This window comes from Peromyscus leucopus, chromosome 7, assembly GCF_004664715.2.
Source record: "Peromyscus leucopus breed LL Stock chromosome 7, UCI_PerLeu_2.1, whole genome shotgun sequence".
Classification (NCBI taxonomy): domain Eukaryota; kingdom Metazoa; phylum Chordata; class Mammalia; order Rodentia; family Cricetidae; genus Peromyscus; species Peromyscus leucopus.
The window spans coordinates 660119-687400 of NC_051069.1; the positions used below are offsets into that span (position 1 = coordinate 660119).

Here is a 27282-nt window from a genome sequence, read left to right on the forward strand (position 1 = left end):
TTATTTATAAAATTTTATTTAATATGTTGTAAAAAAAAATGAGCTGTAGCACTAGACAGACAACCTAAACAAACTTATTTCTGATCTTTTTTTTTAAAATTTCACTCATCACTCATGATATTCATTACTTACACTTATGATATTAATCACATTTGTGGTATTCATAGATTACATTCGCAGTATTCATTCAATTATATATTTATAATTCTGATCTTTTAATCTCCTCTCTGGAAAGATATTTTTTTTCCTAATTGATAATTAAATAGAGGAAGTTTTATTATAGGTAGACTGATTTGAAATCTGTTAATGTTTGTTCCTCTTTTTATATCTAGTTCCATGAGAAGTTACATATCCATTCTTATACAAAATCCTGTTAGGAACTCTGAAACTCTGGATGTTCCCTTAGAAAGGCAGCTATTTTGAATTCCTGGAGTATGTCCCAGACAAGATGGTGGGCTGTTGTGTTTTTTAAATGTCCAACAAGAAATCCTGTAAATCATGAAAAATAAATTATTTTTGAATTACTGAAAGTAGGAAAAGTTTATTGTGTTACAGTTCTTGGTATTTGGAGATTATTGGGGAGAAAATGGTGTAATCTAGTTCTTAGATTCTACATGCTTATAACAGAATGTAGATTTGTACATTCTAAGAAAAGAAGCCCTATTTTTTCAAATCTATTTGAAATACATACATCCTTTGCAAAGTAAGAATCCAAAAGGAGATTTTGAATACCAGAGGGCTTAGGTTTATCGTTTTGTTTTCCTCTTGTGACATACTTATGCTGTCCCATATTCTACTGGTAAAATGTTCTCCTTCAGCACTGTAAACTGATACACTGGCTTCTCTGTTGTCGAGTGAAACCATTATTTCAGTGTATGCACATACCATTCAGCTTTCTGACTCTAACAAAAATAAAGGAGCAAAATGTATTTGGGTCCATGATTTCTTGATGGGAACTGGGACAAGATATAGTGCCCAAGGGCACTTCCCAAGGACCCACTCCTTTTACCTCTTTGGTGTCTACTTCAGCAAACAATGAGCACATTAGTCCAGTCATTTCTCTAAAGGCCCTCCTTTGAACAAGGCTTATGTCCAGCCTCTGGGAGGCACTTCAGACTTTTACCACTACATGCTATGATCAGTGTGGTGCTTTGTACAGAGAACAGAATATATTCTTAGTTTGTAGAAGGCTATTTTATGATGAAGCAATAAAAGAACAGCTGCCCTGGTGGGTGAAGAATGTGTGAAGTATGTATGTCAGTCATTAGGTGATTTCATCATGCAGACATCAAAGAGTTCCTTACACAAACTTCTTTCTGTACCTTGGTTTATTAGTAGATCTTCAGGGCAGTAATGCTTGGCTCTGTCCTCCCTTATAAGGATAAGACCTTCCTCTGGGTTTCTCCTGAGGACCTGCCAAAGGCTTTTACTGAGAAGATACCATGCTGCAGGGTGTCTTGTGTGATCCATTCTTTTCATCACAGACTTGCCTATAAGTAGACAATACAACATGGGCATTTTCTTGGTAATGCCTATAGCTCTTTAGGGATGGAGCCTTGTCAGAATTCCCCCATTGATGATTGGGATGTCAACTTGGGATTCTCACTGTGTAAGACTTGTTTAGGTGACTATATTGATACACTTTCATGGTTGCTACTCTGTCATAAACAGAAGACACTATCTTGTACCAGATGTTCTGGTCCTCAGGCTCTTCAGATTTCCACCTCCTTCTTAGATAATCCCTGAGCCTTAGTTATATGAGTTGTATTGAAGATATATAGTTAGGAATGGAAGCCCCACAGTAAGTTTTCTGCATTTTGACCAGTTGTGGGTTATTGCTGCAAAAAGAAACATCTTTGATGAGGTGTGTAAGCTACATGCAATCGCTGTCTTAGCAGTGGGAGAACTTTTGATGGTTATATGTTTTCCTGGAACTCGTTTTGGAGACCAGGCTGGCCTTGAACTCACAGGTCTTTAACTTTTCAGAAATATTTTATAGTTTTCAATAAACAAATATTGCTCATTTTCTGTTTAGTTTAACAACTGAATATTTAAAATTTTTTTGATGCTGCTAGTTATAAAACTTTATTTTCTTTTATATTTATTCATTCATTCATTTATTTATTCATTCATTCACTTATTTATTTATTTTGTTTTGTTTTTCGAGACAGGGTTTCTCTGTGCAGTTTTGGTGCCTGTCCTGGATCTGTAGACCAGGCTGGCCTTGAACTCATGGAGATCTGCCTGACTCTGCCTTCCAAGTTCTGGGATTAAAGGCATGCGCCACCGCCACCACCCAGCACAACTTCATTTTCTGATTCATGTCTAATATATAAAACTGCAGTTGGTTTTTGTATATTGACAGTGTATCCTGCAACCTTGCTAGATTCATTTACTACTGTAGTATCTTTTTGTACATTCTGGAAAATTTTCCGTTTGAACAGCATTTCATTCATGACTTGTTTGACTAAGGAAGTTCCTATGTTTTATTAATTCAGTGACGATATTTAACAAATGTGGGTATTGGAGTTTTTTTCTGCTCCTGTTCTGATGGTCTTTTGTCACAGTATGTTTCTATGGGTATAACGATTACCTTTGTTTTCTAATGTTAAAGTAACCCTGTACTTGTGTAGGCAGGACAGCATTGGCTGTTATGGAGTGTCATTTTTATATTTATGTATTCAGTTTGTTACAGTGTGCAGGTGGTCATGCTTAAGAAATTGTGATCTCTGAAAGGTTTTACTTTTTCTTTTTGCATTGTCTTTGTCAAAATTAGGTAACACAATAATGCTAGCCTTAGGTGGAGAATTACTTATTTATATATCTGTAAGAGTTTATGTAGAATTAATAATTTTTTTTTAGTTTTGATATAATTACTACCAAAGATAATATGGACCTTAATAATTCTCTTTCAGATGATTTTTTTTGTAAACATTTATTTTGTATGTGGTGTGGAGGTCAGTGAACAACTTGTGGGCTTTGTGGATCAAACTCAGATCATCAGTCTTGATCAAGCATCTTGACCTAACTAAGCAATCTTGCCAACCCTGGTATGATTTTAATTAAATTTGTCTATAAATAAAAGGCTACTCAAGTATTTTTTTTTTTTTACTTTTTAATGTTTACTATTTATTTATTAATTAAATAGTATGCCTACTGGAACAGTCATCTTTCTGTCATGACAGTGCTTGGCAGAGGGTGAGAACTTACTTTTAAATAGCCTACTGTGAGGAATACTGAGTGTGCTTTCAGCTAAGACACATGTCACCTCAAAAATCTACATTAATTAATTAATTAATTAATTAATTAATTAAATTTGTCTGCGAATAAAAGGCTACTCAAGTATGTTTTTAAAACAAGATTAGTTGACTCGGATAATTTAAGAAATGCGCCATGTGTCGGTTTCATCTAAGTTGCATTTGCACATTCTTTTCTTTTCTTCCCCTTCCCTCCCCCTTCTTCCCTTTCTTCCCTTTCTTCCCTTTCTTTTCTTTCTTTCTTTCTTTCTTTCTTTCTTTCTTTCTTTCTTTCTTTCTTTCTTTCTTTCTTTCTTTCTTCCTTCCTTCCTTCCTTCCTTCCTTCCTTCCTTCCTTCCTTCCTTCCTTCCTTCCTTCCTTCCTTCCCTCCCTTTCTTCTTCCCTTTCTTTCTCTCTTTCTCTCTTTCTTTCTCTCTTTCTCTTTCTCTCTTTCCCTCCCTCCCTCCCTCCCTCCCTCCCTTCCTTTCTCTTTCTCTCTTTCTCTCTTCCTCCCTCCCTCCCTCCCTCCCTCCCTCCCTCCCTCCCTTCCTTCCTTCCTTCCTTCCTTTCTCTTCCTCCCTCCCTCCCTCCCTCCCTCCCTCCGTCACCCTCTCTCTTTCTCCTTTCCTTCCCCTTCTTTCATTTTACAAAATAAAGTCATACTTCTTTCTTACCTTCTTAGTGTTTGAGCTAGTTGTCTCTTACTGTGTTAAATGACCCCAAACTTAGTAGTTTAAAACAATGCCTTTATTTCTAATAGTTTCTGTAGTTTTGAAATCTGGTATAGTTTGGCCTGTTCCTTGGCTTCAGTGTCTCTTGTCAGGCTGTAGGTAAGGTGTTAGCCAGGACAGGGGTTTCATGTGAAGGGTTCATTGGACAAGGATCTGGTGTGAAGATGTGGGAATTTTTGTTTTGTTTTATTTGTATGAAGAGTTTCTGGGTGCTAAGATATTCCGATAACCTGAGAGTAACATACCCAGTGGAAACGATCCTGCATTAACATGTTTACTACCCCTTTACCAGATTTCTAAAGGTTTTTTTTTTTTCTTTTTTTCAGTAACTGTAGCTGCAGAGTTTCTCTCCAGCTTCTGCCAAGCCCAGGCAGTCCTGAAGCTCACTTATAAAATAAACACACAGACTCTTATATTATTTAAACTATTGGGCCTAATGACTCAGGCTTCTAGCTATCTAGTTCTTACATCTTAAATTAACCCATTTCTATAAATCTATACCTTGCCACATGGCTCGTGGCTTACCAGTATCTTACATGTTACTACTCATGGGCACAGCTGGCAGCATCTCCTGACTCAGCCTTCCTGTTCCCAGAATTCTCTTCTCTGTTTGTCCCGCCTATACTTCCTGCCTGGCTACTGGCCAGTCAACATTTTATTTATACAGAGTGATATCCACAGCAAGTAACATTAAGTAATATGCTGTCCCATTAACTGACTGAATATATGTAATCCCTTAAAAGCTAGGTGAAAGGTAGCACTCAATAAAAATTAGCTGTTATGACATGGTACTGCCAGAGCTCTGCTTGTGTTTTCTAACTATCAATATGCTTCATTTGATGCCTTCTTCTACCTGCCTGGAAGTTCGTTCTGCCTTGATGCTCCCATTTGAAGCTGTGCTAACATTTGGTCATCTGTGCTATTTATGTTTTTGCACAGGAAGTTTAATTTGAAATTTGGCAGGGTGACTGTCCTCAATTTAAAATTTACTGATCCTGCTATCCTACCTCTTGTGCTAAAGGAAATTTAGTACAAGACCTTGTTGACTGTGATGTAGCATGGTTTATATTTCCTGGAAAAGTGTGTGTGTGTGTGAGTATGTGTGTGTGTGTGTGTGTGTGTGTGTTTCTTTTCCAAACTGTGATCTGTTTGAACACAAGGATTGCTTTATTTATCTTGTAGCCTAGACTAGCAGAGTGCTTAATATGTTATAGGTAGTAACACACACATTTATTATGTGCATATATTCCACATCTTCTTTTAATTTCATTAGTAAATAGATTAACATGACCTAATAAGACAGATAAAATATACAAGAGCTTGGGGATAGGTAAAAAGAAAATGAGAGGATAGGTCAAGAGAAGGGAAGACAAGATTTACAAGTGTTGGCAAGCATTTATGTTGACATTTGGGATAGAGGTTGGCAGTGCACATTAAAAAACTAAAAACAGAGAGGCAGAAAAAGAGAGAATGCACTTGTTCTTTTTAATATTGAGAACTGCCTTATTGATCTCATATATATATATATATATATTTATAGTGTATATTTCAGTTTGTGCTGCTATTAGCTTTAATGTTAAGGAGGTACACTTTTCAGTTTCTTAAGAAGTACATAAAAATAAAAAAAAATCGTATTACTGTGAGCTGTTGAATATTAAAGGAAGGCTGGCCTATTTTGTTCTGAAAACTTTGTATTATGTGCAAATGGAGTCAACCATTCATTTTTCTAACTTCTGAATTTTTCATTGAGACATAATAAGCAGTAAGGCAGACCAGTTTGGATGAAATGCCTGATTTAGAGAATACTTTGTAAAGGACACAATTACCATTTCACTTGCACTTTAAATCATACATTCATTATTCACCCCCTCCCCCCACAAGGTTTCTCCGTGTAGTTTTGGTGCCTGTCCTGGATCTCACTCTGTAGTCCAGGCTGGCCTCGAACTCACAGAGATCCACCTGGCTCTGCCTCCCGAGTTCTGGGATTAAAGGTGTGAGCCACCTCTGCCCGGCTCATTATTCGTTTCATGCAATGCCCTTAAACTTGTTGAACTAAGCAGAATGCACATGTGTATACAGGTTATCATTTTCTTCTGTTAGTTGATTAGGTTACACTTTCTGTTTTTGTACTAGATATAATTGCTTTTGTGTGTTTTGATACTTGCTGAATTGTCTTTCTAGCCCCACACAATACTTTTTAAAATTAACAGAGGGAGGGAGGGAGGGAGGGAGGGAGGGAGGGAGGAATGTGCAAGTGCATGAGGATGTGGAGAGAGGTGGACATGGGTGTTCCGCTCTATCACTGTGTGCCCTGGTACCTTGTGACAGGCTTGCTCACTGAACCTGGAGCTAGGCTGGTGGCCAGCCAGCTCCAGGGATCTTACTGTCTTCTCTCTGCATGGTACTGAAGTTACAGATATGCCCAGCTATATTTGGCTTTGTTTATATATGAATGCTGAGAACTCAGTCATATCCTCCCACTCCCACCCTCCCAGGGTTTCTGTGTGCAGCCCTGGCTGTCCTGCAACTCACTCTGTGGACCAGGCTGGCCTCCAACTCAAGAGATCCACCTGATTCTGCCTCCTGACTACTGAGATTGGTTAGCCATCACTGCCTGGCTCAGGTACTCATTTTTAAACAGCATGTGTTCTTAGCTACTGAGCCATCTCTCCCCAGCCCCATAAAAATTAAGATTTAAAAATCTTACTAAAAGGTGATAAGCACATACCTGTAAATGTCCTAACCATGCAGGCTGAGATAGGAAAAGCAAGACTTTGTTGATTGTTGATTGATTGGTAGTATAGATATATCAACTGAGGATCTTGACTACTAGGGATTAGATATAAAAATTTTAAGTGATTTTGTGTGGTTTAAATTAGTTAATATGGAAGCAGCTTTGATTGATTGTTTCAGGTCTGTTTTCTTATTGCAGCAAAGGCTAACATTCCTAAGTTCTTGCAACATAAAGTGAGCATAGAGTAGGAAGTGAATCTTATAGAATATATTTTATTGGGGCTGGAGAGATGGCTCAGTGGTTAAGAGCACTGGCTGTTCTTCTAGAGGACTCAGGTTCAATTCCCAGCACCCACATGGCAGCTCACAACTGTCTGTAACTCCAGTTCCAGGGGATCTGACACCTTCACACCAGTGCACATAAAATAAAGTTTATAAAAAAATGAATATATTTTAGTTATTGAAGGTGTGCTACTCATTGTTTACTTTAAAATGTATAGGTTAATACAGACATTTAAAATATTTTAGTTGATTTGAATTTTTAACTGGAATTCTTAATTTTCATACACTTCATTTTTATTTATCTGTTATATGAATAATGTGGCTAAAATTAGCCTTTTTTTTTTTTTAGAGTAGTACTGTTTTATGAGGCTCAACAGATTTTAGTGAGTATATAGGCTGTAATGCCTTGTTTTTCCATTGTGCCTAAGAATGGCAGGGAGAAGGGTTGGTAGAAAGAATACTGAGGCATATTAGATTGTGGTATGTCAGTTAGTACTTGAACAGTGTTAGTTTTAGAATAAAGTAAACTCCAAGGAATGACTTGTGAAGACCATCCTATTTTGTACATCTCTTTGGGTATGACAGATTGGACTATGATTGTGGTCACTGGAGTACATTCTTATAGCTATTACCGTGTTGTAAATGTTACTTGAAAACTTCTTGTCAGTCACATCTGTATCACCAAATCTGTAGTAGACAAAAATGAAACCCATTCAATTTAGAGTTTCCACTCCCAGAAGATTGAAACTGAACAGTGACGTAAGTTGTATGTGCATCTATAAGCAGCTGTAATGATTCAACAGTTACTTAGCCCTTGGAATCTAGCCTATTGGTTGAATTAATAGCTCTTTCCACAGAGATAGTGAAATCTGTTTCTGCTCCTTTAATGTCTTCTTGACTGTAGAGTGCACCCTGAAGAATGATAAATGTTCAGTGATAGAGCTCCAGGAGATGCTCAGTGGTCTAGTAAGGCAGGACAGGCTCTGTCTTTTTTGGTTACTCTTGAGTTTTCATAATCTTGCTGTCATATTTTAAGCTGGCTATCACCTGAAGGTTTAAAAATTAACTAAAAACACTCTGGTTTTGGAAACAGTGTTGTGTTGTGTATGGGAGCCTGAGAACCAGGGCAGTTCTAACCCACTGGGTCTTTTGTAGTTTCCTCTGTTCCATCCTTGCCTTTAAGAAAATGTATTAGAATGTAAGAGAAATATAATAGCTACTGTGAAATATTCTTAGATTATTTCATGGTGTTTATAATTTCCTTTTCAGACTTATGGATTTAATGAGCTAGTTTATTGTTTTCCTTTTTTTATATTGCCCAGATTCCATAAGAATAGATCTTATCATATTAATTTTGTTCTGTATTTGTTTTACGTTTAAGAATGAATCTATTTCCAGTTTACTGATTGTGAATAATTTAAAGTATTTTAGGTACAGCTTGTAATTGCCTGGTTCTTTGTAAGAATGGTTAACTAAGGAGGAATAGGTGGAGATAAACATTTTCTAATGCATTACAGCTTGTTTTTGTTTTTTTCTCATTCTTTTTAATAATGTGTAGAACTGTCCTCTTGGATGCAATGGGAACATGTCCAAAGGTCTTTCCTTTTGCATGATTCGAGGTCTTAGAGATAAATGATTTCATTGATGGTCTATAGAATGTTTATAGCCTTTCTTTTCACAGGAAGCATTGAAAGCTTTGAAAACAGTGGGCTGTTTATGTTTACTTTAAAAAACTCACTTTCCTTTAATCCTCTATTCAAACGTAAAGAATTTTTTAAAAGGTAAACTTGTTTATTGATTAAATTTTATGAGGGGATGGTATTGGGTAGTGGTTAGCACATGAAGGTCAGAGAATGATGTGCAGTAGTCAATTTTTGTTTTCTATGATGTGGGTCGCAGAGATTGAATTTGGGCCATTAAGCTTGGAGGCAAGTGCTACTCAGTGCTTTGAATGACAAAGTTCGGAGATCCTGTGTAAACCTGTGCATTAATAATTAAGTGTTACTGTATTCTCTTTAATATTCTGGTCTTTTCTCCTCTTAGGGTTTCACAGACAGCCCTCATTACAGTGACCACTTGAATGACAGTCGATTAGGAGCCCATGAAGGCTTGTCCCCAACACCTTTCATGAATTCAAACCTGATAGGTAAGTTTTTGACTGTGTTAAGTGTCTATGTTCAGAGACCCTATTACCATGTCCTATATAAATACATAAAGGAAAGCTCCCTCGTTGCTAGAGGAATACAGGGAACTCACATCTGGAAATCAGGTCTTTCCTTTGAGCACTGCTAAGAATATATAAAGGGAAGTCGCTGTGTTCTGGTAGTTGGGGCCATGTCTCTGTGATGTCATATATTGCAGTTTTCTGGGCCAGAGAACAGTGACTTTGACAAATTTAACTTACATTGGATCATTTTTCTTTGGGTACTATTTGATAAAAACTTTATTTCATTTATATAGGGTCTGTTTAAGCACGTGGGTTCTTATTAAGTTTGTCTGCAAGTGAAGTGAAATTTGAAGGATGTGACTTCTCACCTACACCTGATCTTTATGTTTTATCACCCCTCTTGTTGTTGATCATTCTCTCTGTCTCTCCCTGTCCCATGCAGAACACTCTCCCTTTTATATGTTTTTCTTAAGTGATAATTTGAAGTTGTTCAGTCTGAAATAAGCCCGACAATCGTGTTTTATGCCTGCCAAATCTCCTGGTTTGGATACCACTCCTTTTTAAAAAGGCAGTATTTAGTCTTCTTACAAAATCTGTTTGAAAAGAATCTATGCCTTGTAACATCATTTTTTTTGTTCTTGTTTATACTATAGCTGAACACTTTCTAAAGGCTTTATGTAATCGCTTGTATTAACTGTCATTGGCATCAGATAAATATACACGGTTTGTGTGATTGACATTGATTTCACCACTCTACCTCTAAAGGGTTAGTTACATTGTGATCTTAGAATTGACCTTTTGAGTCACAACCATGTTAATCTAAGTAGATTACTCCAGTTACATTGTGATCTTAGAATTGACCTTTTGAGTCACTACCATGTTAATCTAAGTAGATTACTCCATCCAAAGTCCTGGTGGTCTACAGATGCTTTGTAAGGGATCTTGCTGTGTGCAGTCTTTGTTTTCTCTTCTTCTCTAGTTTTGAGGAGTGAGAGTCTGATATTCTAGTGTGGATTTTGCCTATGGCAACTGACAGTCTAAAGCCAGAATCATTGAGTGTGACACAAGACCTGTATAAGCAGTAAAACGTGTGCTGAAAACCACTGGCTTTCAACATATGTGCAAATAAAGGTTATGCTGGTAAGTGGGTTACTCCAGGTAAAACCCATAAGTACATTTAAAATAAAACAATAATTTCATCGACGAAAATTTCTACATTCTTGTTTTAATTTTCTGTTGAGTCTTCCATCAAGGTAAAATGTTATTCAGTTTAGAAATTGCTTTTGTATTTTAACTTTTCCCTCAAGCAGAATTTATTTATACTGTGTGTAACAGGGCAAATGAAAGTTGACGTTAACTGAGGCTGTCATTCTGAACTATAAGAATTCATGACCCCTCTAGAATGTATATCCTTACCTTCAGTCTTGCTCATGGAGATAATGTGCATCCAGTGGAATTGCATCTTTAGCACAGTTTTGGGCCAAGGTAAATGTTAAAATTATGGGAACTAAATTAAGTCTCTAGGAGATATGTATTCCAGTCATTTCTGAGCAGCTGTTAACTAAAAAATATTCCTATAATTCAGTTTGAGGTTCTATTTCCTCATTTGGGGCCTTTACAAACATATATTTATTGGGTTTTTTTTTTTTCCCCCAGTTTTTGGAGAATTATTGGAATACCTTTAAATGTTATCCCTACTCTGTAAAATCTACATCTAAAGTAAATTTATAAGTAAGATTTATGAGCATACTGTTTTCTTCACTGTTTATGGGGAAAAAAAATCTCATTCATCTGAACTTCCAAGTGTCCAGTACAATTGTACAGATCATGTGTCGTCCACTGTATTTTAACTGCTTAATTTTAAAGTATTCTTTTACATTTAAAGGGGAAGGGGAGAAATACTCGTGCGGTCATTAATTAGGTAGATAACATTCACAATTAAAGGGGAAGGGGAGAAATAATCCTGCAGTCATTAATTAGATAGGTATATTCAAAAAGGATCTGCCAGCCATTGGCTGTGTCTGATTTACCCCTCTTTACTTTTTTTTCAGTGAAATGATTGGATGAGTACCTCTGTATGCCTCCTCAAATGAGTGATGTGCATGGCAGTAACTTGCTTTTGGATATGAGTGTTTCTTCAATTAGGCAGTTGCATAGAGCAGCAGGCAATTCAGCAAGATGTGAGATGCAGTAATTGAACTGTTAAGACACCCAAATATATGGGATGATCATATTAGATGAAGTTACAAGAGTCTCTTTTCTAGAGGTTGAACAGTATAGGGAGTTTCAGGTGGTAAACACTCTGTTAGAGCTCTCTGCTCGTGTGTATGTGGTGCTGTCAGAAACATTGAACGATTGATACCTGATTGCTGCAACAGATACCTTTGAAATGAATGGTGTATGCTCAGGAACAGTTAAAGGGAACAGAGAAGCAGTAACATTTTATCATTGCTGCCAACATATAAAAATAGCATTAAGCAGGAGAGGAGTCATTCATCTAGGGAATGTTGTTCTTTTGAGTGTTATGTTCATCTATAAGTACATTTACCTGAAGAAAGAATGAATGATTTTTACATTGTAAAAATCAGAGGTTTTGTCTAACAAGCATTGATAATGGATAATTTGCTGCAGAAAACAGATTTCTATATTCATTTAGATATTTTAAGGTTTTTTATGTAGGAAATAAAGCTATTATGCTATGTCAGTTATTGTTTCTTTTTATGAGTTTCAGAATTATCCTGTTGATTTGTCAGTATGCAATAGTAGAGGGCTTTTCTTTTTTTCTTTTTTTGTTTTTTGTTTTTGTTTTGTTTTTCGAGACAGGGTTTCTCTGTGTAGCTTTGCGCCTTTCCTGGAGCTCACTTGGTAGCCCAGGCTGGCCTCAAACTCACAGAGATCCGCCTGGCTCTGCCTCCCGAGTGCTGGGATTAAAGGCGTGCGCCACCAACGCCCGGCAAGAGGGCTTTTCTTATCTTTCAAGAGAAATTAATATACCCCTTTGTTCAACTGTGAATAGAGCTTTGCCCATAGCCATGAGTTACAGTGGTGTCATCGTACAGTTTTGGCTATCATAGTCTGCAGAGCTTTGACTCATTCTTTCACTCTTGATTCCCTCATTAATTTTCATACTTTATTTCATACTTTCATGCTTTCCAGAGAGCTGAGCAGTAAAAGAGCACTTGCTTCCCTGCAGAGGACCTGAGTTTTGTCCCGAGCATACACATCGCAGCTCCAGGGGCTCTAACACAGCCTCCTCTGGCCTCTGAGCACTCATATACTTTGTGCACATATATGTAACCAAAACATTCATACACATAACAAAAAAAAAAAACCACTTTAAAAACCCAATCTTGAAAAACAAAAAGAGAAAAAAATGGTTTTCTTTTACTGATTGGTACTATTTTGGGTGATGGTAGGACCGATGAACTAAACTGAGAAGTGGATTATTTTATGCCTGCCACAGATGACGTGGAAAGAACATCTGCTGTCCTTTTACTCCATGCTTACTTACACTTCGCTCATTTAAGAGATCATGTGCATATATGTCATAAACAGGAGGCAAGGCTTGAGGTCATCTTGAAGTTTTCTTTTCTCTAAGACATTCATTTCTATTTCTCTAGAATTGTTTTGTTAGTATTCTCTGGAAGAGCGACATCAACATGTGGTAGAATGAGGGACATTGGGGAGATGAAAATTAGGACCTGTAAATAGTCTTTACCTTTCTTTCAGTTAGGGTTTGCTAGGGATCCTGGAGGTATTCAGTAGCTCTAAGGTTTTATGATTCCATAATATTATCTTGGAAAAGGCTGAAATTAAGTTACAATTTCTATCTTGCAAATGCTGAAACAGAGTTAGAGGGAACTTACATGTGTATTTGAAGCCACAGAGCCAGTAGGTGGCAAAACTAAAAGTTAGAAGCCAGTCTCCCAGTTGACTTAAGCTGCCCATTTATAGAGGAATTTGTTCTTCTTTCCTTACAGTGCTTCTAAGTTTTTACTAGGCCAGCGGTTCCCAGCCACAATTACCTACATTTTCATCTTGACAAGTGACCGTGAACAAATGTTCCATAGGCAAATAGCTCAGACAGTATTTTCTGTTAGTTCTTGTCCTTAGAGGTTTAGTTTGTTCTTTTGTTTGTTAAAACTTGCAGAACAGCAACAGCCTATTTCACCTTGGTTAGCCAACCACATTCAGATTGATATGATGTGTTCAAGACTTTTAATAAATAAAAAAAATTAGGTTTTGGAAAACTATAGTTTTTTTATAGAACACATGCCAGAAGTGCTTTCTAGCTGTTCAGAGAAAAGTAAATGTAAATGCAAAGTAAAGTAGCCCAGTGTTTGCGGCGTGGCGGTGGCAGTGCAGGCCTTTAACCAGGAGGGAGAGGTAGGCGAATCTCTGAGTTGAAGGTCAGCCTGGTGTACTCAACTCCTCCTTTCTCTACTTCAGAATTTAAAGCACCTCTCTGGTAGTAGCCACTGTTTTGTTTCATATACAGTAGTTAAAATAGATTTTTGTGGGATTTTTTTGGCGGGGAACTCAAGCATTGAGTATTTAAGACAACCAACTTCCAAGGTAAACTCTTTGAACAGTTTATACTACTCACACTGGAATTTGTAATATAGCAATAATAAAGTGTAGAATCATCAAAATACTAAGCTACAACAGAACTTTAACCCTAATGATTTGATTATGTATGAAATTCCTTTGCTGGGATAATGAAAATGACAGTAATTTTGTTTAGGGGAACCAGAACGGCTTAACATTTGACTTCATAGTATTTCAGAAGGATGAATCTTTTATGCTTTCTCAGTGTTTATTCACTCCAGATCTCTGAAAAGATGTGATCTTTCTTACTCACTGACTTGTATTCTCATGCCTCTTTACTGCTTAGAGACATGAAAAATGGCACTGGTAGTCTATGTCTAATTCTAGCCCAGGGAATATGAACTCAAAAAAAACCTGAGGATACTCTGGGTTCTCCCTATAGTAGGATGAATGGAAGTTGCTGTGGCTGTTTGGTTACTGGAGAACAGAAGCTAAAGGTTTTTTTTTTTTTTTTTTTTTTTTACTTTACAAGTTAACTCAATGCATTGAATTTGAGGGATCACCTTAGCACACACACAGTTGAGCATTTTGGGGGCCATTTTGACTTGAAAAAGTTGTAGGATGGCATTATCAGATTATACCACCTTCACCATAACGATTCATTGCTTAGAGTTGCAATTCCTGAATTGTTTAGTAAAGGCTTTTTTAGTGTTTTATTGAAAATTGTATTCTTTCCTTCAGATAGATAGATTTTTGTTTTGTTAAATAAGTCTCATGTTACTGTAGCCATGAGCTTGATCTGATTCCTGGAACACACCTATCCTTCCCTGTGAAGTAGAAAGATAGATGTCTAACACACACATGCACGCACGCACGCACGCACGCACGCATGCACGCACGCACGCATGCACGCTCACTTACCCAGTCACACAGCACAAAGATACAAAATTTAATTTTGTCTGTTATCTGCCTTTTACTTGGTAAGAGACAAAGTTAGAAGATTAGATTGGCTGTAAAGAATTTTCTTCCTTCCCTTAAAATTATAGTCATAGTTAGAAAGCTCTTAAGCAAGTTTTAGATTTTTACCAGCTGCAGGAAGCTGTCTCTGCAGGAATAGTGTAAAGGTCTAGGTGAAGCTGTTCTGGGTCCCCAGGGTTAGGTATTTTAGGCAAACAATCCCTTAGAGCCTCTTGAGGTAACCAAAGGGAATAATAAGGGATGAGTTCTTGGAAATTAAGTTGAGAAAAACACCAGTAAGCTAATGAATAACATCCCTTGAATTTTTAAGGAATCTGCTGGGTTTGTCAAAATTTGGTTAGAAGTGTTTATACTGATTTATATTTTATACTTAAAATGTATATGAAGAGCTAATAATAAATAAAAGGAGGCCGCTGTGCCATCAATTTTTTTTGGAAAAAACAGACTAGCTTTTTGTTTAGATCATAATAAATATGTACATAACAAGTTGAAGTTTTTTAGAAATATTTCTTATAGGTAGCATTATGGAGGAGTCCTTAGAGTAGTGCTTTTAAAAAAATCATGAAATCTAAAGCAGAACAAACCAGTCTTTGCTTAAAAAGAGGCCGAAGGTGAAGTATCCATATCTTGACTTTCTCACTTTGCTTCAGTGTGTCAGTTAATCTGAATGTAGTGTGCATGTGTCCGCTGTGCAGTCACTGATGCATGGAAAACTGAGCAGAGGGTCATGCTCTCCCAGTGGGCGCTTGTTCTGGGGGAATTTGTAACTGTGGAAGTGTGTGGGGCCAATGGAGAAAGCTAGAAGGGCTAAGATGTCAGCTGGTATAAAGGCAATACGATTCTCTTTAAGGGAAAGATAGGGACGTTTGGCTTTTAGTGAAAAGAATAGACATTTTAAAGTATTTTATAAGGTGAATGCACAACAATGACACCTTGATATTGTAAGTAGAATAATCTTTTAAATTCTGTGATCTTTAATTCTATAATTCTTTGACTTCAACTGCTTTATAAAAATATTAGTTGTGCCCCCCCCTTTTGTTGTTGTTGCTTTTGTTTTTGTGTTTTCGAGACAGTGTTTTTCTGTGTTGTTTTGGTGCTTGTCCTGGATCTTGCTGTGTAGACCAGGGTGGCCTCTAACTCACAGACATTTGCCTGGCTCTGCCTTTCCAGTGCTGGGATTAAAGGCCTGCACCACCACCACCACCACCACCACCACCACCACCACCACCACCAAGCACTGTTTCCCTTTTTTTGACATCAGTATTTTAATTTGTTCTTATATTTAGTAACATATATCTATGGCACCGTTAACTTTTAAGTAATTAGAATAGTTCAAATCATTTATCATAAACAGTTGTCTATATAGTATTCATATTTGTGTTGAGATGAATTCTAAGTATTACTGTATACCCTACAAGATCAGAAATTATTCCCAGCAGCTTCATTTGGCTTTCCATTTTCCATGAAAATGTTCCAGTGCTTATTTTGTGTTATTCAGTATTCCCACTGAGATCATTTTTACATCACAAGTCAGGGTTACATATAGACATGATGATTTCTCATTCAGTGAAAATAAACATGTGTCTACATTGAACTCAAGCAGTAACAGGATAGAATATCCACCAAACTGTTGATGATAGAGAAATACTTTCACTTGAAAAAAAATAACAGTGAAAATATGTCTACTACTCTTGTAGTAGACTAACTCTGGACATTGGAGAAAGTGAAAATCACTCCTGAGTTGTCCATCAGATTATAAAGCTACAGCTCTCAGCGTGTGCCTTCATGGTAAGCACAAAGGGAGTATGTCTGATTAGTGTTTAATAGAGTGCTTGAAAGCAGTGGTTCCAAAGGGTGGTAGTACACACAGCAGGAAAGAGTTAAGCAGCATAAGTAACCAGTCTCAGTTCAAAACAGTGGTAGTTTTTGTTGAGTTGATTATGAAGATGTTTTTACTCTAGAGTACTGTTTGCAGATATTTGATGTCTAGATAGCTGGGAAGAGGACCATGCTCTAGCCTTGAACACAATGACAGAGTAAGGTAACGTGAAGCTCACAGACATGGAGTCATCCTGGCTTTTGTTAATAGCTTCTAATCTTGTGCATCAAATTTTTATTTTGATATAAAAACTAAACAAATGCTGTCCTACTGGAGAAGCTGAAGTTTTTTTTTTATAGTATCCTAATTTCTTCTATAATAATTAGGTTCTTATGAATCTAGTTGAAAGTTTGTTTTTAGTTGGGGAGATTAAAACTGTAGTGTCCAGTAAAGAAAACAATGCATGAGTTTTAATGTAGGCTGCTGCCTCTGTCCAGTGTGATAAAACTTGAGATTTGGGTCTAGATAGTATTACTGTGTCAGGTGTGGAGAGCTGTAAAGGAACTTGGTTCATTTCATTGTAAAGATAAGGAACGAGAAAATAAGCACCAATGTTTAGTTACAGTGACAGTTGATTGCTTAGAAGCTTCCTTTTCATAATATTCCCGTTAATGTAAGCAGGAGATCCAGATAGCAGTTCTATGCTTAACAGCTCCAACTGTAGCATTTCAGCATGTAAAGAACATGTGAATATATGCCTATAATGCACATGAACACTACTCTGGTATCAGTCCCACATGTGAGATCTTGAAGCAGGACATCTTTTCAGTGCTCCTATCCTGGCAGCTCTGATCTCACTGTTTCTTGTTTTTATGGTGGAGCTCACTCACCACAGAGCTGGCTAGCTGAATAGGCATGTGGTTGGTTTCTAAGTGGAATGTGTTTTTTCACCGTACACAGAGGCATGGAAAAGCTGAATATTAGCTAGTTTTGAGGTAGACTTTATGAAAATACTAATGCCTCTAGTGCTTCCTAGCAATTTATTGCAAGGCTTAAAAAGATATTTTGGATTAATTACGTGAGTGTGGTAGCAAGAGTGTGCTGTTGGTGGAAAATCACACTAAATGTGATTCAAGGACTTCTTACCTTTGTAACTTGTCTGTGGAGTATTGGGATAGGTTGGTGGTTTTGTTTACGTTTCTTGAAAAGAATAAAATACTTTGTAAGTAGGAGAGGGCTAAAGAGAAGAACTACTTCAAAGGGCCACATGAACAAGTGGTCACCACTCTACTTGCCATGCTGTAGAAGATTCAAATCCTGAAGGTAATTATAGCAGTGCACCTGGAGTTTGTACCTTTTGCTTTCATAATGGAGTTGGAAAGAAAGGAGTTACACGCATGCTCTAACTCTTCAAAACTGACGGTGAGAATTGTTCTGGAAGTTTCCAGTCCAGAAACACAAATTTCTGACACCTGAGGACTCAGCTCTCTAGAGAGGGCTAGGGAGCCATGGGGGCTGCAAAGTTCCTCAGCACCACACTAGCCCTGTGCTATGGGAATACTTCAGTATTCTGGTGATCTGACTTTGTAGCGATCTGGGTGACTGCACAGTATAAAAGAACTATGCTTCAAGTAGGATTTGCAGGAGCAGACACTGAGTTATAATGCCTTGCTTGCAGGTAGATAGCCCTGCTTTGGCTCATAACTAGAGGAATGAACGTGTTTGAATGGGATGCCCTCAGCTGCTGCCAAGCTGCAGCATGATCTCCACAGCTGTTTGGATGAAGGGACTGCAATGAGCAGTTTGGCTAGCTCCCATTGCTGTACTCCAGGAATGTAGCAGTTGAGTTCCACCCCTTCAGAAAATTGCAGGTGGATTTGATTGATATTCTGAGGAAATAGTGCAGCTAGACAATTCATTTTTTTTTTGTGAGATTAATTTGGTATTGCACAGACTGATACTTCCCTTGTAAGAGTTGAAGTATTACCGGTCTTCACATTTTATTGAGTCCTTTTTGTGTGCTAAACACTATGCTCAGGAGTGTCAGAGATGTTATTGCCTCTGAAATTTCACACTTTATACAAAATGAGTTCCCGGCACTCAAGAGATAGAGTCAGCTAGATCTCTGTGAGTTCAAGGCCAGCTTGGTTTACACAACAAGTTCTAGGTCATTCTGTGCTACATAGTGGGACCCTGACTGAAGAAGAAAAATTATATAGTCCACAATTTCTGTTCTAGTACGTTTGCTTTGAGTAAGAAAAGAAAATAATAAATGTAAAATTAGCTAAGAGGGAGTCGCAGATACTCTACACATTATTATCCTGAGATTTCCATTTTTTTCTATTGTACTATCTCAGAGACTTATACTTCAGCTATCTCAGTGATTCTCTAATCCTAGGTCTGTCACTTGTCACCACAAAATTTTGCCTTTGCAAAATGACATTGGCTTTATTTTCATCAATTAAAGAGATCAGTTTACCTTTGACACCTGCAACTTCAGATAAATTTCTTGGTAGTAGGTGCTGTTTTATTTGTAATGTATCTTTATCTTCTACTGTAAGCCTCCAGTACTGTGGTATTTATTAAATCATCGGCACTTTGTGGGTGGCTGTCCCTAATCTTTAAAGAAAGAGTACATTAGGGGAGCATCTGCCTGCTAGATGACACAAAAAAAAATCAATTGACAGGGGAAGCATATGTTGCTAGACCTGAAACAATCCTTGACATTGGTAATTACCTTCTCAGTAGAGAGAGAAGATTTCAACTAGGAATTAAAATTTAAGAACTGTATTTTAACTTGTAAGTAACTTTGTTTTTATGATATCTTTGGAAGAATGTTTATTCCAATAACAAGTGATCATTTTAATGCTATTTAACATGTAAAGGTATTCCATGGTTTTTAATTATCATTCCATTGGGAGTTTGTTACTGGGGGAAGTGATTTTGGTTGACAGCCATCCGAAAGTGTATCACCCAGTGAAAAATGTTGCATATAGTGACTAAATGTACTGTTATTTGAAGACTATTCTATAGTCTGTAGATGGACTTTCTATCCTGCCAACCAGCTCCCAAATAACTACACAGAGACTTCTTATTAATATAAATGATAGCTTACGCTTGTTACTAACTAGCTCTTACAACTTAAATTAACCCATATTTTTTATCTATGTTCTATGTGGCTCAGTACCTTTTGTCAACTTGGCATATTCATCTTGCTTCTCCCTGCATCTCCTAGCGACTCTGCCCTTCTTCTTCCCTCCAGTGTTCTCTCTGTCTGGCTCTCCTGCCTAACCTATGGGCCATTTAGCTCTTTATTAAACCAGTAAAAGCAACACATCTTCACAATGTACAAAAAGATTGTTCCACAACATGACGCAGTGGTAGGATAAATAGTGTGGCAAGGGTTAATCTTTATAAGTACTTTTAGAAAACATTAATTCTCTAAACATTGGCTATAAACTTGACAAAATGCCAATGTTTGTGTCTCCTTTTCAGATATCAGTATTGGTTTCATAATATAGTTTGGTTGTTTTTTCTATTGTTTGTATCTTTGATACCTAGCCTAATGGCTTTGATAAAGTAGGCACTGGTAGATATTTCAAAAATAGGTATGCTAGAGCTTTTTCCTATCAAACTCAGGATGAAAATGAGTTTTTAAAATAGTGAACTAAAATTAATTTTTTTTGTTGATGATTTTGTTTTGTTTTTTGGTTTCTCTGTGTAACAGCCCTGGCTGTCCTGGAACTCATTCATAGACCATGATGCCCTTGAACTCATAGTGACCCGCCTGCCTCTGCCTCCTGAGTACTGGGATTTAAGGCATGTGCCACCCTGCCTGTCTTGTTGTTGATGTTTTTTAATATTTGGAAAGAAAATTGAAAGTGAACATGATTCATCTTTTTTTTTTGTGCTGTTCATTTGTTATTTGGCATTGGCAGCAATTATAGAATAGCCCTCAGATAGAACGTCTGATTGAGCTTTGGGTAGGCCAACAGTAATTTGCACTTTTATTTTTTACATTAAAAATTACTCATTTTTGTTTTGTGTATACAGGCATTTTGCTATATGTCTGTATGCATACAGTGCCCACAAAGGCCAGAAAAGGATATCATGTCTTCTGAAACTGGAGTTATAAATGCCATGTGCATGCTGGGAATAGACCCTGGGTGCTCTGGAAAAGCAGCCAGTGCTTTTTAACTACTGAGTCATCTCTCCAGTTCTGTACTTTGAAACTTTTTAATTTTTTTCTATTTCTCTAGAAATAATGATTCTTTGGGATTCTTTTCACTTCATAAAATAAGTAATGTTCTGTCAACCCTTTAACTGGAAGAATTAAAGAAAGCCAAAAGTGAGAATGGTGTTAGCAGTTATGGTCACCATTGACTGATACTCATCAGTTACAATGCATTTCATTAGATCACTGCTGGAGAGCTATGTGAGCAAATGAAACTCAAGTGTAATTATGGAGATATTAGCTTCGAATAAGAGAAAGAAACCACTCCTGTCTATATTTTCCAAGGTTTCCACATTGAAATAAATGATCTAGTAGTTTGGGGTAGTACATGTTTGACAGTTGTTGACATTGTCCATAGCACTGCAACACTGGCATCTTGGTCCTCATCTATTGCAGCTGTGGAAGTTTGTTTGCCAACAACCATAACCTGTTGGAAAGTAAGATTTATCAAGAAGTAGGGTCTGGCCGGGTGGTGGTGGCGCACACCTTTAATTCCAGCACTTGGGAGGAAGAGGCAGGCTGATCTCTGTGAGTTCGAGGTCAGCCTAGTCTACAAAGTGAGTTCCAGGAAAGGCGCAAAGCTGCACAAAGAAACCCTCTCTCGAAAAAACAAAACAAAACAACAACAACAAAAAGAAGTAGGGTCTGGTAGAAATTACTTCTAGGAGCAGCCTTGTAGGCAGGATCTTAGAAAATGCAATTTTACCTAAATGCGAATTGTATTTTACTGGTTTACAGTCCAATGATTGAAATTGGTTATACTAATAACCATAATCTTTTATTAAACAGTTGATCAGGTTTGATGAATTCCTAGCAGATGCATTCTGACCTGGGAGGGAATACATTAGACATTTGGAATGTAGTATATATATTGGGAATCTGTAGTAGAGAGCTTTTCACAGCGGCCCAGGTGCTCAGAAGGATGAAGAATGTAAGAGAGGATTAGAAAGGTAAAGCTCACTCCTTAGAGACCTGTTCACTTCTCAGATTACCATCCACATAGTATCTCCTGTGTCACTTCTACACTGATGATTTCTGTAAGCTTATGTATATATGCACATGCTTTTCCCCAATAAACAAATAAATGTTAAAATAAAAACTAAAAACATTTGTATAATTTCAAAACTGTTACTTTACAGATCACAAACATGAGAAAACTTACAAATATTAAGTTACAGATAAATTATTCCAAATTGAAAAGAGATTATGTTCAGTCTATTTACAAAAAGTGGTAGGAGTACTTAAAGTTTTGTTGATGAATTTGAGTCCTTTTTTACTTAAATTCTTTGGTCATCTTTATTCTAGTGATTCTTAACAGTGTAGAAAGCTTATCGAGTATTTAGTACAGGGATCAATTTAATTGGCTTTCAGTGTTTGGGAAGAGGTTACTTGGTCAAGATATATTTTGGCACAAGAAGGGCAAACTCCGGTGTTGATTATTACTTTGCCTTGTCTCCATTATGTTCTTTCTAAACACAGACAGCCTGGTCCTCTGGCACTGACATATAACAAGCATCAGTAACAACCTTTTAAAATGTTAAATAAAGGAACAAAGTGAAGGACTGTAGCACAGTTACAGAAAACCTGAACTAATCTGTGGAGAAATTGTTGCAATTAAGTTTTGGTTTACTAACATAGTGATGTATACGTGTGTCACTTCCTCAGTGTTGTGCATTTGGACCACATCCCTCATCATCCCACAGCTTTGTCAGATAGGCACTGCACAGTGAGTGTGTCTGAAGGCTTTGTGTCTATTGTTTTTTCCATTTCATTTCCAGTTTTCCTTCTCGTGTGTAACCAGTACAATAACCAGTACAAAAGTATTCTACATAGTTGAAGGTTGCTCACTAAAGCCACCCAAGTGAGCTATCATATAGCTGTGGGGAACTGTTGAGAGGCTGGAAGAGTGAGAGCAGTCGCTGGCCTCAGCAAATACCTGTTGTTCTGCTTTACAAGTAGGCTGATTCTGAAAGATCATCTTGAACAGGGGTTTTGTGCATCTCAGTTTTGGAAACTATAAACAATGGCAGAGTTCTTAAGACTCAGTCTGCAGGTGATATGCAGTCCAGAAGCTGTGATGACATCTACTAGTGAGGTATTCTGTTCTCTCTGTGCTCACTGATTGGAGGAGCCAGGCTTCATTACAAAGAATATTATTTCTGGTAACTAAATATAAATTAATTACATTCTGAATTAGAAATTAATAAATTCATTCACAAAGTAATATTTGCTATGGTTTGAATGCTATGGTTTGTCTCCAAGATTCATGTTGTAGGAGCTGGTTGAGTTGTGGGGAGGGTCTGCTTTCTGATTGGAGTAAGTCCACTAACTAGACCAAGACCTGATATTGAAGGCAGCATGTTTTGCCACCATGCTTTTCTAATCTTTAAGTACAGTTCTTCTCCCCTTCTTCTTTCTTCTGTACTTCCTGTTGTATGAGGTACAGCGTTCTTCCCGGAAGTTACAGCCATCTTAGAAACAGACAGCAGCCCTTAGAAGCACACTGCTCCTGCCGCTTTAGTTGGACTTCCCAGTCTTTGATCCATGAGAAACTAATTCTTATTATTTATAGATTACCCAGTCTGTGGTACTTTGTTAGAACCACACAAATGGAATAAGAAGGTTTTAGTTGTTTTTGAGGGTTGGAGTTATGGTTGAACCCAGGGCCTTGTACAGGCTAAATAAGTACTCTGCCATAAAAGTGTATCTGCAGTTCAAGACAACCCCCTCTTTTGTTACTGCTCGAAAACAAAAGGGAATGATATTTGTAAATAGAACTCCCCTCTTCCTAGCATGACCTGTGGGGAGTTTCTGAAGTTTTGTGGACCAGCTGTAACCTAGTAGGTTGTCTCCAGTGTGTTTTTTATCATAGTGAAGGAGTGTACTGTGTCCGTGGGTGAAATCAGAATCAAACAGATTTTATTCATTCATTGCATATTTAGCCAACATTTACAATCTGCAATGTTTGATATTTTCTTCTTCTAATTCCTCTTTCCTGCTATGAGAAATAGAAGCAAGCAGACAAACAAAAAGAAAAAAAAAAAACCAACCTATGTTTTGTAGTCCAGCCCAAATGTCACTCATTTTAAAATGACTTTTTTTTCCCTCCAAGTAATTGTTTTTCTTTTCCATGGTGTCTTTAAGTCAGTGTGAAATTTGTTTATACTATGTAACTTTTAAGTCACTTTAATCTGATCTTGAGCAACAAAGAAGAGTTTTGATTTACTTTATTTGATTTACTCAGTCACCATTACAGAGTTTTTAGTGCATTTATGGCAAAAAGAATAAAGAAAAAGTGCTTTCATGATAATGATGGCATGATAACTAGTTAGTGCCCATGTGTCAGATATTGTAAGAAGTGCCTTGTCACTACTTCATTCATTTCTTTTTTTTAATTATTTATTTTTATTTTATGTGCATTGGGGCTTTGTCTGCATGTATGTCTGTGTGAGGGTGTTAGATCTTGGAGTTAAAGACAACTGTGAGTTGTCATGTGGGTGCTGGGAATTGAACCTGGGTCCACTGGAAGAACAGCCAGTGCTCTTAACATTGAACCATCTCTCCAACCTCCTTCATTTATTTCTTATAGCAGCCTTGTTTTGTGTGTAAAGGAATGAACTTGGGAACACAACTGGTAAACTTGTCCCAGTAGGTGTTGTATTGTGAATAAGGAATTAGAACTCAACTGTCTTCAGGGTTCGTAGTCTTTAAATACAGTCTGTTTGCTGTTCCATTTTTCTCTCTTCAGATAGAAGCACCAAAGGAGCTAGTTCATTCTCACATTGCATTTCCTGTTTTCATTTATTTGGAAAATCTGAAATTAATTTTGGAATGTAATTTTTTGAAAAAAAAAAAGTACACTTAGTAGGCCTCTTATAAATAAGCTAGTCATAAACCAAGCCTGGTAAAAATAAGGTTCATAAATTTCAGAATGTGTTTCATGAGCCATGGAAAAATGACTTAAAGGGACTTACTTTTACATAAAATGGTTATTTGGAAGAATTTCAAGATTTATAAAAGCAATATTGTATAAATTAAGCAGGCAGGACAGCAACTTTAGAGGATGATTGAATGGAAACCTGTAGTAATGCTGTACTTAGGAGTCTGAGCGTGAGAATTGCTGGTGCTTCGAGACCAGCTTTGGGTACAGTGTGAGATACCCTTTAAAAACAAACAAACAAACAAACAAACAAACAAACAAACAAACAAACAAACAACCTTCCCCAAGAAAAAAAGAAAAATAAACTTGGCCTTGTAGGAGTAGGTGTAGCATTCTTGGAGGAAGTGTATCAGTCAGTGGGAATGGGCTTTGAGGTTTCAAAAACCCATGCCAGGCCCATTTTCTCTCTGCCCACTGGTCAGGATGAAACTCTCAGCTACTGCTCCAGCACCAGGAGTGCCACCATGCCTTCAGCATGATGATAGTGGACTAAGCCTCTGAGACTGTAAGCAATCCCCTGATTAAATGCTTTCTTTTTATAAGAGTTACCTTCATCATGGTTTCTCTTCTTAGCAATAGAACAGTTAGTGACTAAGACAACTGATTAAATAAAGTGAATGTGTGGTTGGTTGGCTTTTTGAGGTGCTAGGGATGGAACCCAGGGTCTCAAGCATGCTAGGCAAGTGCTTTACACCAAGCTGAAGCCCTGTAAAGGAATTCTTGAGTTGAGGAACGAATGAGGCTTTGGCAGTAGCAAGTATGTAGTTGGTATCATTTTGTTAATGAGCTTTATTTTGAAGCTAAAACCACTGCATACCATTTTATTTATTAAATAATAGAAACATACCTAAGTAACCTTTAGAGTCCTGTGGTGAGAGTCCTTTTTAGTACTCTTCTAATATCTCCCTTCTGATTAGTTAGACAGTCCTCACTAGCTGGTAATGAAACCACACCAATGATTTAATTTGGAGTCTCCCATTGACAGGAAGAGAAGCAGGTATTAGACTCAGTGTGGAGTAGAAAGCTTTTTATCTACATCAGGAAAGCTTTTCCATCATGTTTTATTGAAGCTTTTCACATGCCTTTGTCTCTGTTTCTGCTTCTACTTTGTTGTTCCATATGGGCATGACATTTTATTTTTCAGTGGTTTAAAAAATTAAAAAATATTAATCAGTAAGTATACCTATAAATAGTACTGAAAACAGTCTGAGACGGAGGTGTGTGTGTGTGTGTGTGTGTGTGTGTGTGTGTGAGAGAGAGAGAGAGAGAGAGAGAGAGAGAGAGAGAGAGAGAGAGAGAGAGAGAGAGAGAGAGATGATGATGATGATTTGGGAACTAGCATTCTAGGGTATCTTTGGTTATGTTTGCTTCTCTGGCATCCTTGGCTGTCTAGTGGATTTCTGAGCTGGATTACTAGAGACTTTTTCATGGAGTAGGTCAGATTGCCATGGTGTTTCTTGGCTTCCTGGGTGATGGCAGGTGACAGATTCATTCCCTTGACAAAATTGAAGAAGGCACAGGCAGCTTTGTCCCAGGAAGGTGTCACCTGTGCTGGCCTCCCACTGTTAATGTCCTCAGTGTGTTGACATTTTTACTTAAAGACCAACCCTGGATCTCAGAATTATTCTTTTTTTTTTTCAGTTGGCCACATCATCATGATTTTATTTCTGTTTTGAAATGGCTGTATATTGCCTTACCAGGAAAAAACTTTCAAGTGGTCACACAGATTCCACAGGGACAAAGATTGTGTGCCTAGGGTCAATGAACCTTTTTAGGCCTTAGTGTGGAGGGAAACCTGAGAAGCTAAGTGTGATGTGAGGCTCTGTTCTTTCTTGGTGAGATAGCCCAGAAGTCATAGAGACTGAATACTTTTCAGTATTTTTGTAAGTCTCATTTTCCTAAATTCAGAAGTATGATGTACCTAGTGAAGTTATAGCAAACAGCAAATAAATTAATATTTATTGCTACACTGGGCCAACCTGTAGTATAATGAGTATGGAACTTATGGAAATATAAAATTATTATACAGTAGCCTTTAAATCCCCAGACAGCAGACTAGTTAAAGTAAGCTTCCGATTAGCCCTGATGATGATGGGCTAAGTTTTGTTCTATTACTGTTTAACTCATAATTTCTAGAAAGCAAGTAGATGTCTCTTTCCCTTGGTGAATGTAATATCTGTGGTGTTTGTAATAAATACAGAATATTCTGTACTTAAAAATATTTCCCTGCATAATGAGTTTAAAATTTTATTTTATAACACTTTATATTAATGCTATCTATATTTAAAATGTTTTATAAATATAAACTTTTCTTAGATTGCATTTTTATATAAACAAGACTAGAACTGGAGAAAATATATTAAACTAGTAATTCCATTGAGATTGATGATTTGAAATTTTAGATTTGTCATATTTATGTTTTAAAAGGAGGACTTGAATAGTACGTAGTTTTTCTTTAGTGTGATGTCTTGCTTTTCAAGGAAGTGGGGGCAGAAAGATCAGAAGTTTGAGGTCATCCTCAGCTATATAGCAGGTTTCAGTTTGAGACCAGGGTAAGCTCCATAAAACCCTGTGGCTTCCTGTTCTGACATCCTTACACCCTTATGAGTGATCT

The 27282-nt window shown here is 37.2% G+C and overlaps 1 protein-coding gene across 3 annotated transcripts in view; it reads left to right on the plus strand.

The window, feature by feature from the left end:
- Tcf12 (transcription factor 12) overlaps nucleotides 1–27282 on the plus strand; it is a 284313-nt gene that overhangs the window by 104266 nt on the left and 152765 nt on the right. For all 3 annotated transcript variants that reach the window (XM_028865514.2, XM_028865524.2, XM_037207354.1), the window contains one exon: nucleotides 9026–9128. In XM_028865514.2, the coding sequence (XP_028721347.1) occupies nucleotides 9026–9128 (103 nt within the window). The remainder of the gene's footprint in view (nucleotides 1–9025; nucleotides 9129–27282) is intronic.